The sequence below is a fragment of the Mercurialis annua genome, linkage group LG6, assembly GCF_937616625.2.
Source record: "Mercurialis annua linkage group LG6, ddMerAnnu1.2, whole genome shotgun sequence".
Taxonomy (NCBI): domain Eukaryota; kingdom Viridiplantae; phylum Streptophyta; class Magnoliopsida; order Malpighiales; family Euphorbiaceae; genus Mercurialis; species Mercurialis annua.
Window position 1 is genome coordinate 2,688,860 of NC_065575.1, and position 13,337 is coordinate 2,702,196.

The 13,337-nt window shown below is 29.6% G+C and overlaps 1 protein-coding gene across 2 annotated transcripts; it reads right to left on the reverse strand.

Annotated features, from left to right (window-relative positions):
* Positions 1-3,153: 3,153 nt before the first annotated feature.
* LOC126687263 (BURP domain-containing protein 9-like) lies at positions 3,154-13,124 on the reverse strand. 2 transcript variants are annotated; one of them, XM_050381758.2, is made up of 3 exons: positions 13,009-13,124; positions 12,382-12,490; positions 3,154-4,900 (listed from the first exon to the last, which is right to left on the reverse strand). In XM_050381758.2, the coding sequence occupies exons 1-3, from the start codon at positions 13,063-13,065 to the stop codon at positions 3,327-3,329; spliced, it is 1,740 nt and encodes a 579-aa protein (XP_050237715.1). In that variant the 5' UTR covers positions 13,066-13,124; the 3' UTR covers positions 3,154-3,326. The 2 variants fall into 2 exon arrangements, with proteins under 2 accessions (XP_050237715.1, XP_050237714.1); XM_050381757.2 differs by having other exon boundaries at positions 3,154-4,903.
* Positions 13,125-13,337: the final 213 nt, after the last annotated feature.

Sequence of the window (13,337 nt, forward strand, 5' to 3'; positions counted from 1 at the left end):
GTTTTAATAATTTTATCATTAAATTAATTAAATTATTAATTTTTTTTTATTTTGGGATACAGATGAAAACTGAAAACCCTAAATAGAGTGCAATTGAGAATTCTCCTAAATGGTGGTGGAATTGAAAAAAAGTTCAAAGGTGGGGGAGTTTTCAGTATTTTTGCCTAATAAAATTATACTTACCAATACCCATCTTCTTCATCGAACTGAACCAACCGAAAGTCATCGATTCAATCGATTAATTTTGTAGGTCAAATGTTTTTCTCACTCCTAATCTTACATAAGTCCTCCTCTTTAGGAAAATTAAAAAATACCGGCGCACAAATCAAACCGAGTTGTCTCATTTTTAAATAAAATATATTAAATCATTAACTAACGTGATTATTATTAAATTATAATTATAAATAATCACGTCACGTATCATATTTTAAAATAAATAGTTCATAATTTTACAACTTGTAATGTCAATGTCCTTAAATTCTTGATGCTATTTTTAGATTTTTACATTACTTAAATTTTATCCATTATATTATGTGTGAACTTAAATATAACATATCTCAAGTCCTTCTCACACACCCATACCAAGTTGAGATGAGAAACCAAAGTTCTAAATAAGGGAAGGGAACATAGTATATAGTCTAAATCAATGATAAATGGTCCCAGTGAGAGTGCATGAGCATGTGTCTGGATACAATGCTCTTGTGTGGGGGTAAGTGTTAGTTGTCTCGTCTCTAAGGATAATCACAAGATTAGTAGAATTATCAATTTCTTTATATTAATGATCAAATTTTTAATTTGTTTTATTTTATTAATTTAATTTTAAATAAAATTTTCAAGCTAAAATACATATATGCAACCGCATTTTATCATGTGGTAATCAAATTTTATAAAAAAATTTCTTGAAATTTTTTGTTATGAATAATTTTATTTTGGAGAGGTGTTTTAATTAATCGGTGAAACTAATTGATAATTCAAAATTAATCTTTTTATCGTTCTTCCTTTCATGTAATAAGAAGAAGTTTTAATTTTCATGTGCAAATATGTTCAAATTTCTACTTTGAAGGATTCTTATGCAAATGTAAATCCATGAGATAATTTGTTTTTTTATCAGCTGTTTGCGATATGAGGTAAGTGTAATTGAATAAAATTGCTGATTTAATTTGAATTATGTTTAGTTAATTGCAACTACCGGAGTCAACTTGATTTTCCTGCTGCAAAATTGATTTTAATATATGCATGGTGGGAGTATACGATCACTTTTTATTGTTTGATTCTCTGATTATTAACTAATCAAGATATGCGATTTTTAAATTATTAAAAAGATTAAGAGAACTCGAAGCAAACAAAAAAATATATCATCATTAGGAAAATGAATTTTTATGCCAGTAATTATGATCAAATCAATAAAAATATTTTTTAAAAATATTATCGCAATCTTGCTCTGGCCTATCAATTTTACAATTAATAATAATTATATTTAAAAAATAAACTGAAAAATTAAAAAATCTAAATAATAAATATAAAATGTAGTTCAGTATTTTAAGTTATACCGTTGGAATAGAAATTATTGTCTATTTAGAAGATATCTTAAATTAAGGGGCCGTTTGGTTCGCCATAAAAGAGAAAAATGGGAATGGGAATAATTCTTATTTTTTGTGTTTGGTTTATCAAATTATACAAGAAAATAAGAATGCGTTTACCCCTTCAATGAAAATTACCATTCTCCCCTACGCCGTGGAAATAGAGTTTTGAAAATAAGAATCAAAATTTAACAAAATATTTTAATAATAACTAATAAATATATAATTATTAAAAAAATTATTTTTAAATATTTATTTTAAAAAATATACTTAAAATAATAAAAAATATTTTTAATATTTTTTAAATAAATAATTTTTTTACTTTTTTTTAAATATTTTTACACTTACAATAATAAAAAATATTAAATATTTTTTTAAAAAAGTATTTTTAATAAATAATAAATAATTTTTTTATTAAACTTTATCCATTCCCATTTCTACACTAATTGTAAACCAAACAAAAAATAAAAACAATCATTCCCATTCCCGTTCCTTCTCACTCCAACTCCTATTCCGATTTCGATTCCCAACCTTGAACCAAACGGCCCCAAAAGTTATTATCCTATTTTATTCAGGAGACATTTTAGGGTAGAGGCATTATCCCATTCTATTATGACTCATATATATATATATATATATATATATATATATATATATATATATATATTTGTAATTACCAAATTATTAATAACAACATTATTCTTCTATTCTATAATCTTCCTTCTCTAATTTATCACATAGTATCAAAGCCAAACCAGTTCTTCATCTAAACCCAAACCCTAAACTAACATCCTTATGGAGGTGATTTTTGCTATTTTTCGGCCAAAATCACCTCCCACCTTCTCTTAATTTTCGTACATAATAATAAATAAATAATTTTATCATATAGTTTCTACTGTTTATTTTTTTCTTCGGTTCTTCTACTCTATAAGGAAATGGTCCTTTACCGTCGCCGCCGTACCGCACTTCTAATTTATCGCATGGAAAAGGAAGTTGTTGTCAGGATGAGGACAGGGAATCTCTTAAGGATAAGTTTGTGAAATCGAGTTTTCTTCAGCTGCAGGAGAAAGGGGTCCGAAGGCGTGAAACACTTTTTATATGTTTGTTATCTCATTACTTTCAAATACAATAGTTATTATATACCACCAAAAGTTATTATGCCGACTGCGGCAAGAGCTGCATAGGCTTCCTTTTCTTCTACAACTTAGAGGGCTTCTTCCTATTTCGTATTGTGACAAAGCGAGAGTTTTAACCTTCTCCCGAGTAAGAAAGCTTATCGCGTATTAAAAATGCCTTCCGGGCTCTCAGAAAAATAGGGGGAGATTCAAAAGACTCGACGGGAAAAATCTCTCACCAACAGAGATCTCATAACATCTTCACTACCATATGTAATTAACCCAATGATTTTTTATATTTTTTTATTATTAAAGTTTCCAATATTTATATTTGTGTTAGTTGCCTACCAATTTGAGATATGATGTTTGACAAAAAAAAATTAGATTTTAAATCTTTCTTATTACATTTGTACTCAAAATAGCTTATAAATTATAACAAATACCTAATGCATCCAAACTAATATTAAAACAACGCTTCATTAGAACATAGATCACAATTATACATATTACAAGCAGAGAACATATATACATACGTAAGTAAATAATACAAGGGAATACAAACCATGCACACTTTCAAGAGTGGCTTATTTAAGCAACATCATCATACTTTAATACATACATTTTAAGGAAATTATTTATTAGATGTCCAAACAATGGTATCACTTCTAATGAAGTGGCAAATAGTTGCTTCACCAGGTTTGACATTGAGCATCAAAAATGCCAAGTGCTGTGGGTTCCAATTTGAAGTGTCTGAATGGCAAATTGCAACAGCTTTGGCTTTGAGCCCATCGGCACCTACTAATGGAGCTTGGTATACCTTGGTGGCACTTACTGAGTGGCAATAATACACAGCATAAGGATACTTTTGTTTGTGACACACTACTTGGTTTTCTCCGACCATTTTAACTCCCATAATGGTGTACTCTTGAATCCTTGATGGCCTCTCAACTTCATTATAAAGTACTTGAGTTTTATTACCAACAACTGGAATAGCAAAATCAAGCAAGGACTCCAAGGATTTAGGGCAATATCTTTCTTCTCCCTTGATTGCTGAAGACTCACAATCGTCTATTGTTTGCTTTATAATCTTGGCTTGCATCGAATCGGGTTTTACCGAGAATTTTTGTAAGATTTGTGGTAATATTTTGCTTGAAAAGGGCATAGATTCGGAATCTTGACGAGGTAAGAATTTAGCCTTGTTTGATGATTTAGTTATATGAAGCTTCATCTTCTGGCCAACTTGTAGATCCTTTTGTAGAAAGAATACAGTTGAGTTAGGAAGAGCATGCTTCTTGAAACCAATTTTATATCGCTTCCCGTACTTTTCTCTCCTGTCGTTCGTTCCCTCTTCAAATGCAGCATCGTATCTTTTTCCGTACTTTTCTCTCTTGTCATTCGTTCCCTCTTCGAATGCAGCGTCGTATCTTTTTCCGTACTTTTCTCTCTTGTCATTCGTTCCTTCCTCAAATGCAGCATCGTATCTTTTCCCATACTTTTCTCTCTTGTCGTTCGTTCCTTCTTCAAATGCAGCATCGTATCTTTTCCCGTACTTTTCTCTCTTGTCGTTCGTTCCTTCTTCAAATGCAGCATCGTATCTTTTCCCGTACTTTTCTCTCTTGTCGTTCGTTCCTTCTTCAAATGCAGCATCGTATCTTTTCCCGTACTTTTCTCTCTTGTCGTTCGTTCCTTCTTCAAATGCAGCATCGTATCTTTTCCCGTACTTTTCTCTCTTGTCGTTCGTTCCTTCTTCAAATGCAGCATCGTATCTTTTTCCGTACTTTTCTCTCTTGTCGTTCGTTCCTTCTTCAAATGCAGCATCGTATCTTTTCCCGTACTTTTCTCTCTTGTCGTTCGTTCCTTCTTCAAATGCAGCATCGTATCTTTTCCCGTACTTTTCTCTCTTGTCGTTCGTTCCTTCTTCAAATGCAGCATCGTATCTTTTCCCGTACTTTTCTCTCTTGTCGTTCGTCCCTTCTTCAAATGCAGCATCGTATCTTTTTCCGTACTTTTCTCTCTTGTCATTCGTCCCTTCTTCAAATGCAGCATCGTATCTTTTTCCATATTTTGACCTTTTATCGTCTACACTTTCTGAAAATGATGCATCATATCTTTTTCCATATTTAGACCTCTTATCATCCATAGCTTGAAGCAAAGATTGGTCATTGTTGAAGCCCATATCCCAGAAGGAAAACTTGCCTCCAAGTTCTGCTTTAAACGGCAAGTAAACAGTTCAGAGAAATATATAGATACTAGCTACGCAATCTTAAGTATAAATATTATGATTACTAATTAGCCAAAGAGTATATTAAAGTATTATGAGATGAGATTTTTCTAAAAAGATTAATAATAAGTGTACAACACTTAAATAGCATCTGTTTGTTTCATTTATAGTTTCTGTAATTTTCTGTACATATCTTTATTTTGCATCTTAATAATAATTCTAGCAAATGTATAATCAAATATCAAATCTTAAAGAGAGATTGGGATTCAAAAAAAAAATGGGATTTTTCCTTTATAAACATTGAGCACAATAATAATCTATCCACAATTTTAATATTTTTTTAAATATATCACGATCTTTAAATTTTGTCGATTTGATCCATCATCTTTTAAATTTTTGTCAAATATACCTACAACTCATTTTGAGCTAATGTACCGCAAGATTGTATACAGTACGTGTGATAAAATTTGTAATGTAGACGAACAATATGCCACATTTGCTCAAAACTAATTATGGGTATATTTGGCAAAAAAACTAAAAGTAAATTGATCAAATTGGCAAGATTTTAAAATTATGGTATATTTGATAATAATGTAAAAATTGTGGGTAGATAAATTATATATATATATAATGAAATAATTTCAATTCTCAATGATATAAATTCATGTAAAATATAAATAGGATATCATTGCAAATTGAGCTAACAATATTAAGCATCACATAGCTTTACTTTTACTTTCAAGTCATAAAATAGAATTTTTGTAAACGGATCTAAAAGAATTAAAAACACAATTTGTTCGTTCTAATGAATATTTTATATTCTTATTGAAATTATTTTATGCTAGCTTAGAATATATAATAACTTTAAAATTTTATGATTATATTATAAATTTAAATCAAAAATGATTAATTTTTTCAATGACTTTATGGTTCTTTAGAAATAAACATTTAATTAAATTAATTTTAAAGACAAAACAAAACAAAAATAAACAAAACATCTGCAACTAATATAAAATTTAGCAGGATAATAGAATGAAAAATAATTATGTGCTCTTTTCCACTAGCAAAAAAAAAACAATAACTTTTAAATACCAAAGTGGCAAAGTAACATATTTTTAATAAATTTAAATTAAAGTAAAAATATTAGAAGTGAAGTATGATTAAAAACAATCATCGAAACAATATTTTTTTTACTGTTTTTTTTTTGAACCCGTTCGAAACTCCATTAGAAACTGTTTAAAAAACGGTTTCTAAAACAGTTTTGAATTGTATTTTTTAGAAACCATTTTAAAGCTGTTTTAAAAACGGTTTCTAAAACAGTTTCGAATTGTGTTTTTTAGAAACCATTTAAAACTGTTTAAAACTGCGGAGTAAAAAAAGTGAATATTCAAAAATTTTGAGGTGCGATTAAAACCTCAATTTAGAGATTAAATTTTACAAATATTTTTTCTTTTAAGATAACTTTGCAAATATTTATGTATAATTTTTTATGAAAACCCGAAAAGCTCGGTCAAGCTCATATATATATATATATATATATATATATATATATATATATAGAGAGAGAGAGAGAGAGAGAGAGAGAGCGCGCCAAAATTGCATAGCAAATATGAAACTGAGATCGGGTTCAGGCTAGACTTGAACTTACATATGACACTAAAGCCCGTTAGACTTGAGTCCAGTACATGGACAAGTCTAAACCAAACACATGTTAAATTATAATTTTCTCTAATATAGAGTTTTATAAAAATCATTTATATTTAATATATTTTAAAATTAGTTTTGAATAATTAGCCTATATAACCCATATTGTACGGAAACTAATAAACATTGAAATGGCTAACAAAAAAATAGTGAGATTTTATTTTTTGTGGAAATAAATTTTAAAATTTAAAATTTTAATAATGTTTTTGAAAATACTATATATGAAAATACTATTTTAAATTTATAAGAACATTATGATGGGTTTAACCTACTATTTTAATGTGTTAATAATATTAGTTTTTATTTCATTTGATCCTTAATAAATAATATGTATTTAAATAATTATTTAGTTATTTATTATATACGCATGTGGCCTTTATGCAGACGAAATAATAAAAACAATCATCGTTAACATGAAATTACGGAGCTTCATGCCAAATAGGACCACTATTACATAAGATGAATAATTAAAATATTATTTAAATATAAATATCTGTTAAGGACCAATCTATACTATATATAAAAGCACGGATGGGGGGGGGACAGGCAAATTTACCGAATAATCTTTTTTAATTTATTACTAAATAAAGATTTTTATAGTCATTACCTAATTAGTTATTTAATTAATCACTAAAACTATATTATAATTAGAGTTCTAATTAGGATAGAATTGCATCATGATATAAATATATTTAGTTTTTGACAGAACATTAATAATTTAATATAGAAAAAGAATAGCTAAATTGTCTCCTAATTAATTTTTGACGGAATATTGCTAATATAATATGAAAAAATTGGTAAATTGTTTCCAAATTAAAAAGAGGTTTATTGATTTTAGGAGAGTAAAGATTACTAAACTTATAAAAAGGGACGACTTTAGTTGTCATATATAATTGAAAAGTATAAAAGAGTTTCATTGATGTAGGAGAGTAAATTTTGCAAATGTACATAAATAACAATTGGACGATCAATTTATCGTTTTGTAAGTAGCTATTTTTATTTGTAATGTTCTATATTCAGCTTAAACAATTTTAACTTCAACGTTATATAAACCTCCAAGCAAAACTACTTGCAATCAGACCACTTGATTCACTGCCACAGTTTTCTCAACAGACGTAAATAATTAACTTTATAAAATATAATTATTGATTAAACACTATTAAAATAATTTTTAAGATAATGTACTAATTAAAATAAATTACTATGTTAAGATAAGTATTGAAATTAGAGTATTAACTAGAATAAATTACTATGATGAGATAATTTTCTAGAGTACTACCTAAAATATACTGCTTAAAATATTTAATAATTATTATTTTAATTATTTTTTAATTGTATAGAATTTTAAATAAAATAAACTACCTTAATTATTATTTGATATTTTCTATTTAAATTTTCTATAAATATAAAATATAATATCAATTAAAAATATTAAACAATTTAAAAATTATTTAAAATATTAAATAAAATAAACTATTCTTAATTAACTACTATTTTAAATATAATTTAATAATTTGACGAGTCACACTACGAGCCACGTGTGAAACACGTAAAGCGACACTAGTAGTATATAAATTTGAGGATATGTTTAGCTAAAATAGTAGTACTATAAATCACACATAATGCCCTGAAATCTATTTGTAATAATATTAATTGTCTTGTATTTTTTCATTATAAATTGATACACTTTCGAATGACTATATATATTAAATTTCTAAAATAATATTTTTCAATATATATTGTAGCTACTTTTATTTAATTAAATAGTGCTCTTGTACAAAATTAAAAATTAAAAAATTAATATAAACATATATAATATTTAATTATTTAGATAATAACCAACTGTACAAATTATTTAAAATACAGTCTATCAAATTAAAAAAAAGGCCCAATGGTAAAAAAAACTCAAACCTTTACGAGTTGCAATTTTATCAAAATCTTTTAATTTTTACAATAATATCCAAATTGTATTTTTTGTTGAAATAATAGCCAAATTGATGGTTAAACTTGTTGTTTTCAATTAAAATATTAGGCTATTATTATTTTTTGATGTATAATAATATAGTAAAAGTGATTGATACAGATATGAAAAGGAAGATCAATGCAGTATTCACTGAGAAAGAGATCACTGAGGCTTTGAAAGAGATGGCTCCAACTAAAGCTCCTGGAAAAGATGGCTTTCCAGCTCTTTTTTATCAGAAATATTGGAGCATAGTTGGAAAACAGATTACTAAGGTATGCTTGAGTTTTCTTAATGATGATATTGATATGCATTGTATTAATGACACCATTATAGCTTTGATACCCAAGGTTAAGAAAGCAGTTAAAATCACAGAATTTAGGCCTATTAGTCTTTGCAATGTAGTTTACAAGATTGTTTCTAAATGCCTAGCTAATAGACTGAGAATAATTCTAGATAGTGTGATTGACCAGGCCCAGAGTGCCTTCATTCCTGGAAGGAACATAATTGATAATGCTTTGATTGGCTATGAATGTATCCATATTATAAAGAATTCATCTAGGAAGTACAATGGGCCTCTTGCAATGAAATTGGATATGTCTAAAGCTTTTGACAGGGTTGAGTGGTGTTTCATTGAAGCCATGATGACTAAAATGGGTTTTGATGGTGTTTTAGTGAAGAAAATTATGAATTGTGTGAGTTCAGTGACATTCTCTTTTCTTATCAATGGAAATGTAGAGGGACGGATTCATCCTGGCAGGGGTCTTAGACAAGGGGACCCCCTGTCCCCTTATCTATTCATTATTTGTGCTCAGGGGTTATCTGTGCTGATTAACAAAGCTGTGAATGATGGTTCCCTTCATGGAGTGAATTTTGGGAGAGATTGCCAGGTCTCTCACTTGTTCTTTGCTGATGACAGTCTTCTGTTTGCAAGAGCTAATGTTGAGGAGTGTCAGAAGATTGTTGATATTTTGAGGATTTATGGAAATGCATCAGGTCAAATGATTAATCTAGATAAATCTGCATTATCATTTGGCAAAGGTACTTCTGTGCAGATGAGACAGATTATCCAACAGGTTTTGCAGATGTCTGTTGTTACCTGTCATGAGAGATATCTTGGATTGCCATCAACAGTGGGAAGGAAGAAAGGGGACAGCTTCAAAGATATCAAGGATAGGATATGGCAGAAACTTCAGATGTGGAAAGGAGATATGTTTTCTAGTGGTGGTAAGGAGGTATTGATCAAAGCTGTTATCCAATCAATACCTACCTACTACATGAATTGTTTCAAGCTTCCAAAGAGCTTGATTGATGAGATTGGAAGGCTTTGTAATAGATTTTGGTGGGGTAGCTCGGATGGTCACAAGAAGATTCATTGGACTGGATGGCAGGCTCTGTGTAAACCAAAATGTGAGGGTGGCATGGGTTTTAAAGACTTGCTCTGCTTCAACAAAGCTTTGCTGGCTAAGCAGGGATGGAAACTTATCTCCAATCCAAGTTCTTTGCTGGCAAGAATTTGGAAAGAGAGATACTTTAGAGATGGGAATTTTTTAACTGCAGGTTGCCCTAGGATGGCCTCTTACACATGGAAAAGTTTGATTTGGGCCAGAGAGGTGCTTTTAGAAGGTTTGAGATGGAGAGTTGGAAATGGTAGAAGTATTCTGGTCTATAATGACAAATGGCTTCATAGAGAGACTACTTTCAAAGTCTTTAGCCCTCCTCTCTTGGGAACAAATGCAAGGGTTAGTGATCTGATAGGAGCAAATGGAAGATGGAATTTAGACATGTTGCACACTGCTTTCGTTCAAGAGGATATCAGAAGTATAACCAGCATTCCCCTTGCAATCTCAGACCAAGAGGATGCACTGAGATGGCACTATGACAAAGAGGGGATCTACAAAGTTAGAAGTGGGTATAGAGTGGCTGTAGATATGCAGAAAAGAGCTTCAGGTTCGAATTCAGGTCACATGGTGAAATGGTGGAAGGATTTGTGGAAACTGGATGTGCCTTCAAAGATAAAAATTTTCATATGGAAAGTCTATCATGAGTGGCTCCCTGTGAAGACTAAGCTGATCAGTAGAGGTATGGACATTGATCACATGTGCTCAGGTTGTAAGGAAGCTGCTGAAACAGTTCTTCATTCCGTTTGGTTTTGCAGTCAAGCTGCAGATGTTTGGAGAAACTGGCCTTTGTCTAAGAATATCAAACCAAAACTGGATTGGAGCCCTAAGGATCTGTTACTTCAAGCTTACTCAACTCTTAATAAGCATGATTTTAACATTTTTACAATCCTCTTATGGTTAATTTGGAACAATAGAAATTGTCTGTTGTTTGGCAGGAGTTTAAAACCAGCATGTCAACTGCCAGAATGGGCCTTGAGCTATGCTGAGGAGTACAGACAGAATAAACATAAGGGAACAACATCTACTCTTCAAGACATTCAGGTGGCGAGGAGGGATACAGACAACAGAGGTGTTCCACCTAGAAGGGATACATACATTGTCAATGTTGATGCAGGTTTTAATGAAGACAAAGAGGTTTATGGCACAGGTGCAGTTATCAGGAACTGGAAAGGTGAAGTCATGATATCCAGTAACAAGTGCTACTCTGGTCTTGTTGAAGTAGGAGTAGGGGAAGCTGTGGCAATCAGAGATGGAACTACATTGGCTCTCGAAGCTAATCTAACTCCCTATGTGATCAAGTCTGACGCAAAGGTTGTAGTAGATTACTTTAATCACAAAACTAAGTCATGTAGTGAGATTGATTTGCTGTTCTTTGACAGTGTTGCTTTAGATGAACATAGTTATTGTTTGGGTTATGAGTTTGTTAGCAGAAATTTAAATAGATTAGCCCATGTTATGGCTAGAAAAGCTGTTAGTGAGAATAGTACTTTTAATGTCTGGATGGAGGCTGTTCCTCCAGACATCACTCATTTGATGTTGGCTGATCTCAGCTTAGTGTTTTAATAAAGTTCACTTGGATTTCAAAAAAAAAATAATATAGTAAAAGTCACAAAAAAATGGTAAAAAACTCAAAAAATTTCACATAAAAAGTGCAATTTGGCTATTATTGCAACCAAGTAATGCAATTTGGATATTATTGCAAAAATTAAAAGATTTGGATAAAATTGCAACAAGTCGTAAAGGTTTGGGTTTTATTTTCCATTAAACCTAAAAAAAAGCTAAATTCCATTAGTATTTATGATTTATCTATTAGAGATTTATTAATACCTTAATTATAGATTATTTACATTTCGGTAACCAATTTTTCATTTGTAACATTTTTGTAACTCAACTTTTATTTTCGTTACAACGAGAGATAACTCATCTATTACAGGCGAAGTTTTACTTACGTGGCAAAGAAAACCTAATATTACGTCCTTTATATGTCGTTTTTTCAATGATATGATTCTCCATGTCGTTTTTTTTTTCAATTTATGATCCTCCGTGTTTTTTAACGGTATCATCGTCCATGTGTCTTTTTTTCTATCGTTTTTCTATCGTTTTTCTAATGGGCGTTATTACATGAAAAAATTGGGTTAGAAAATAATTTCATGTAGCCACATAAGGCAAAACTTCTCCTGAAATTAATGAGTAACCTCCCGTTGTAACGAAAAATAAAAGTTAAGTTATCAAATTGTAAAAATAAAACGTTAGTTATTAAAGTGTAAAAGACCTATAGTTCGGTAACTGGAAAAATACTTTAATCTGTTTTGCAAACTTCTACTTTCCCATTGTAATATTAAAAGAAACTATCCAAAAAAACTTATCAAAATAAAAGTGAAATTAAAGTGACACAAACCAGCAGGTTGGATGAGTTTTTGAAGTTCAGCAGGAATTGGAGTATTTGGTAACTTGGAATGCCAATACTCCTCAGAAGGTACAGAAGCATTGCTTCCTCCCAAAATCATCTGTGAAATAATAATTCAATTCAATTTAACAATGTATAAAATTAAAATTAACTATATAAATTATGTCATCACATAATCACCCGTGAACATGATTAATAATATCTTACACAATACTTTATAATAATAGTTAATAAATGAATTAAATGTTTGATACTAACTAATAAAATGGTTTAAATACCATGAATTTTGAATTTATTAGTATACATAAAAAATGACAAAATGTATTTATTTATCACAATTTTGATATCTTGCCACATGTGTCATTCATTGAAACTTTTCTATACATACATTTGCGGTCTTTATTGAAGTATCAATATTTTACGTAAAACTGACATGACGTGATGTATGTTATTTATTTACATGCACTAAAATTACTGCTACATGGCATGCATCAGATCTAAAAGAATGGTACGTATATTTAACAAAAAATCGAAAAAATAATGATAATTACGTTTCGCCTAAAAAGATTCATAAATCAACAAAATCAAAAGATGAATTAGATATTTGTGAAAGCTTACACAAAATACAGCAAAAAGAGGAAGAATGAGAAACTCCATTGACGCCATGAGATTCATCAACTTTGGGATGCAATTATATCTCAACACTCGCCTCTTATTTATAGTAGCTCCTTTCCATAATGGGACAAAACATATATATATATATATATATATATATATATATATATATATATATATATATATATATATATATATATATATATATATATATATATATATATATATATATTATGTAAGGACCAGCAGTCGATGTTCATTTTAGTGTAGGTTATCTCTAACTTAAATTTACATTTTTGTTTGATGGTGTAGGGAAGGAATATTCTTTGAGT